This window comes from Arachis duranensis, chromosome 3, assembly GCF_000817695.3.
Source record: "Arachis duranensis cultivar V14167 chromosome 3, aradu.V14167.gnm2.J7QH, whole genome shotgun sequence".
Lineage (NCBI taxonomy): Eukaryota > Viridiplantae > Streptophyta > Magnoliopsida > Fabales > Fabaceae > Arachis > Arachis duranensis.
The window spans coordinates 445,795-450,778 of record NC_029774.3 but is presented as its reverse complement, the minus strand read 5'-3'; the positions used below and the strand labels follow the sequence as shown (position 1 = coordinate 450,778).

The window sequence follows — 4,984 nt, the reverse complement described above, 5'->3', positions numbered from 1 at the left end:
TACGTTTAGCATAAGCAAGGGTGAGAAATGAATAATGAGGAAGGAGCATGCATGCCCCATGAACTGGACCATAAGTCCTTAGTTTATGGGGTCCATGACCTAAACAATATGCCCTCATACACTGCTTTGTACCTCAAAAAGAGAAAGCATTCAATCAATAATAATAATAATAATGATAACACCTTGTGTGCTGCTCTTTCATCCCTATCTTGTCTCTCTGGATTTTTTTTATTTTTCCCTCTAATTAATTAAACTACACAGCTTAATTACATACATACCAGTCCTCTCTAACAAAAAGGATTGTTAAGTAAGATTAGGAGTGGCATCGGTCGGGTAGGGCAGGTTTTTTCTTTATTCGATCTTCTGCATAAAATCCGTGTCACTTCTATTTGCGAATAGTAAAATGTTAAACTTTAATTTGTTTCTGCGAGTATCCGTCTCGCTCCTATTCGATTCTATAATTATAAAAATTCAATAAATAAAATTAAATTTTAAAAATTATATAATCATCATCACATACATAACATAAATTAAAGTAAAAATTTAAATATGTGATATAATATTATTAATTATTTACTAATTATTTTACATATATTAGACATATTCTATATTAAAATTATATATATTATATATATAGTGGGCGGATATTATCTAAATTCGACCTCGTTTCGACCCCTCAAAAATCCGTCTCACTAAAAATTTGTCCCAAACAGATAGAAATGGATGAATACGTATCTGCGAATTCGAATGGTATTACTATTCCTAAATAAGATTTTATAGACGTGATGAAATTTTATTATTACTTAATTAATTCAGTCTTGCCAATAAAATTGTCTAGTACTCAACTTTTATTTATGCGAAGAAGTGATGATGTTGGATCTATATATATGGTTTTGGTTGGAGAAACTACTTAAAATAGGGAGAAAGAGGGGGACTTGGATGTGTTGACCTAAGCTTTTAATAATTCATGCATGGGCATGTCTTGTTCCAAATGCTTTTCTTTATCTTTTTTCTCTCCAACTGCAACCACATGATTTTTCTTTTTATGTATTAAAGAGTGTAACGAGAGCAGACCGGAAACCAATTAAAATAGTCACACCTCTTTAGAATGCATCACATTAAATATTTCGTCCTTGGTTTCTTCATTATTGTTGATTTCAATAAATATAAGATTAGATCAAGTCTTATCAATCATAGGCGTGTGACATAATGATAGAAACAAATAAATAAAATTAAATTATTTATTAATTTATAATTAGTGAAATATGCTCCCATATGAGTTTGCATTGGGAGGAGGGGGGAGTTAGCAAATTTATTTTGTGGGACCAATAATCACCATCACATATTCATGGCTTGCCTATTGCATTGTTTTGGTGGTTATTACAAGAAAGAGGTAAAGTTTTTTTTAGCCACCAGAAAGAAAGAAAAGGGGATGACAAATCTATATACCCTATCACATTTTTAGCTTCAATTCAATGGTCCCATAATGAACCCTCCCAACTTAATATCAACAAATTTGAGAGAGTTTTATCCACGGTTGATGACTTGAGGGGCCCCTAGTAATGGCAAATTTAGCATATCTAACTTTTCAATATCTCTTTTTTCTAGTTTCTTCATTCTTCACCAAACAAGTATAGAAGTTTAGGGTTGAAGTGATGGTGAGCTAGACTCACACTTGGAAGCACAAAGAGTTTTTAATCACATTTGGACGTACAAACACTTGTTTTTTATTTATTTTATTTTATTCTGAATTTTGGTATTAATAAGAAACGTCCACAAATACCCAACAAACTAATAATTGTAGTTACGTACAAAAGAAATACTTATAATAGTTGTCATTTAAAATTCCGTATTGAAAAAAGAATAATTATATGGTATCATAAAAACCTTCCGAAACATTTTTTTAAATATTGAATGAAGTAAAGAATATATATATTTAAGTGTCTTGCTACACATCTAAATTATTTTCTGTTTCACACTTTCATCGATTTTATTGTTTTCATTTAAAAATAATTAATGCGTTTCTCGTATAAAAATAAGAAAGAAAGTAGATTGAGTAGTGAAAAGGTAAGAAATAAAAAGGATTTTTTTCCCCTTTTTAATTGCGTTTTCCCTTTTAATTTGTATCTATTCCCTTTTTTTTTTTCAAATCTTGACCACTAACCAAAGGACCTAATCACTAATGATACTGGTAATTAAAGTTTCTCTTCAATTTCGGCCCTTAATACTGGCAAAACCTAATGTAACCCATATTAAAGCCAAAAGTAAAACATTTATATGGTATTACATATAGTGTTAATTCAAAATATAAAAATTAATTATTAAAATTAATTATTAATATAAATATATATTAAAATATAAATACATATTAAAAATAAATTAAATTATATATATTTATAAATAAATATATTAATAATTAATTTTAATCATTAATTTTGATATACAAATAGCATTACAAAATGATCAACTTTTTAGGCATCCCTTTTTGCTTTTGCTTCCCTTTCTTTTACATTTTTAAAATTGTAGTATTAACTGGCATAACACATTAAAAAAAAAAACAAGACCGAGGTATCTGCCTCAACAATCTCCTAATATTTTTCCCTTTCCATAAATAAATGAATAATAAGATGCAAAGTGATGGACACAAGGGAGAGAAAGAGATAGGAGAGAGAGAGAGTTTGTGTCATGTTAAATGGCATTAGACCTGTCAGGACAAAAAATAAAATAAAATAAAATAAAAAACCATTTCATAACCACCTTCTTCTAATTCACCTTCCTCTGAGTTCCCCCCCTCTCAGAAAGAAAAAAAGGAGAAATGTACCTTTGATCTCACTTTCATGGTTCTTAGTGCTCATGATTCCTTCACACAATCCAAAAAACAAGAAAGACCCATAATTTGCTTCACAAAAAAGTTCAGATCTTTGTGCCTTCTCACACAAAATTTTCATCATTAACAGTATGAGGGACATAGTATCTTGTTTCAGTGAAAACGCAGTGAATGTGTCTAATTACACTTCATGTTCTTCAAGCTACGCATCAATCAACAACCCTTGCATCATTAACCAAACAACACTTTCTTCTTCATCACCTTCAATCCAAAACTCAGTTTCCAGTGTCTACAAATTGGTCCTCTCCACCTTGAAGCAGCTCTTGTTCACTGTCACATGGTGCAGAAGCCACTCCAACCAAGGACTCACCATAAGCTTCGGTAATCATCTATTCATAGTTTCATACACATACAAATTCAGTGTTTTTTTTTCATTTAGTAATTACATTTGTATTTGTGTAACATAGGTAATAATGAGGTTCATGACCCTTCATCAGCACCACCAACGTTTAGGCTCAACACAAATTCAAGGTTCTTTAGGAAGAAGAAAGGAAGCAAATTGATTGAGTTATGTGATGAATCATCATCAAAGATTGAAGTGTTTTGGGACCTGTCAAATGCAAGATATGAATCTGGGCCTGAACCAGTTGAAGGTTTCTATTTGGTGATCGTTGTTGACTCAGAAGTAGGCCTAGTCCTCGGCGGCGATGCGGCGGAGGAATTCACCTCAAAGAAGCTCAAATCGAACTCCATGGTAACAAAAACATCGCTGCTATCAAGGAGAGAGCATTGTTCAGGGACAACACAGTACACAACAAAGGCTCAATTCTGTGAAACTGGAACATTTCATGACGTGTTGATAAGGTGCACCATGGAGAATGAAGAAGGGGTGCACAGTAAGAACCATCACCACCACCACCCTCACCCTCACCCTGTTCTCTCTGTTTGCATTGATAAGAAGACAGTGATCCGCGTGAAGAGGCTTCAGTGGAATTTCAGAGGGAACCAAACAATTTTTGTTGATGGGTTGCTCGTGGATTTGCTTTGGGATGTTCATGATTGGTTCTTCAATCCAAATGCAAATGCAGGTTCTGGTTATGCAGTGTTTATGTTCAGAACAAGAAGTGGCTTAGATAGCAGGTTGTGGTTAGAAGAGAAGACACCACACAAAGATAAAGACAGAATTGAATTCTCCTTGTTGATCTATGCCTGTAAGACCTCATAAGCTAAGGCAAAACACTAAATTATTTCTTCATCCTAATTAGAACTTTTTTTTTGTTTCTTTTCATTTTTGTTAGTCGGATCCTATTATCAGAAATTCGACTAATGCAATTCAAAAATTGGAGTAGTCACTTTTTAGTACAGGTTTTTAATTTGAAATCTCATCACTTGACTTACCCGGTGATGTTGGATTTTTTGTTAATTTTTATCAAGTTCTTAGTTCTTAGTGAGTTGTTTGAAAAGGAAAAAGAGGAACTTGCTTTAACTCTAGTTTTGCCTTTCAATCTTAAAAGGGTACACAGTCATTAATGTTCTCATGGGAAAGAGGAAGACAACAGTTTTAAGAGTTACAGAAAATTTAGTTAGTGTTTATGACAACAGAACTCGGAACAGTTAGCTATTATTCTGCAGTAAACTTCTGTTTGTCTAAATTTGTTTTCCCTTGGGACATGTGAGATAATGATTCCCTTGAATGTTGCAAGATATTAGAGTTCTGTCATTGGAGAAAAATATCCAAATTCTTAATATTATTTTACTTTTTTTACCTCTCTTTCTAAGAAAAAGAGAATGCATAATGTAGATTTATTTGGGGATCATGACATGATGAATCTATGAAGATTTGTCAAAAAATTTAAAAACACCATGATGAACAATATCTTGACCATGTAGTTTGCAATTTTGTTTGTAATTATCTGTAATGTTCACCTTAAAAAGATAGAGTGATTTTTTAATTTTTTTTCTTTTTTAAATAATTACTGTCCACTAAAGAAGGCAAGTACAAGACAGGGTATAAATTATAATGCATTGTCATTGGCTTGTGATAGGCATAGCAAATAGCATATATAGTTTAAGTACCATAATTGAAGGCCATCCATAAGGTAAATTAGAGGGCCTTTACGCTTACCATGATATGATATGAATAAACTTAGAAGCAAA

The 4,984-nt window shown here is 32.0% G+C and overlaps 1 protein-coding gene across 1 annotated transcript; it reads left to right on the top strand.

The window, feature by feature from the left end:
• The first annotated feature begins 2,640 nt into the window (after nt 1–2,640).
• LOC107476430 (uncharacterized) lies at nt 2,641–4,572 on the top strand. The gene is made up of 2 exons (XM_016096236.3): nt 2,641–3,208; nt 3,295–4,572. The coding sequence occupies exons 1-2, from the start codon at nt 2,959–2,961 to the stop codon at nt 4,050–4,052; spliced, it is 1,008 nt and encodes a 335-aa protein (XP_015951722.1). The 5' UTR covers nt 2,641–2,958; the 3' UTR covers nt 4,053–4,572.
• Nucleotides 4,573–4,984: the final 412 nt, after the last annotated feature.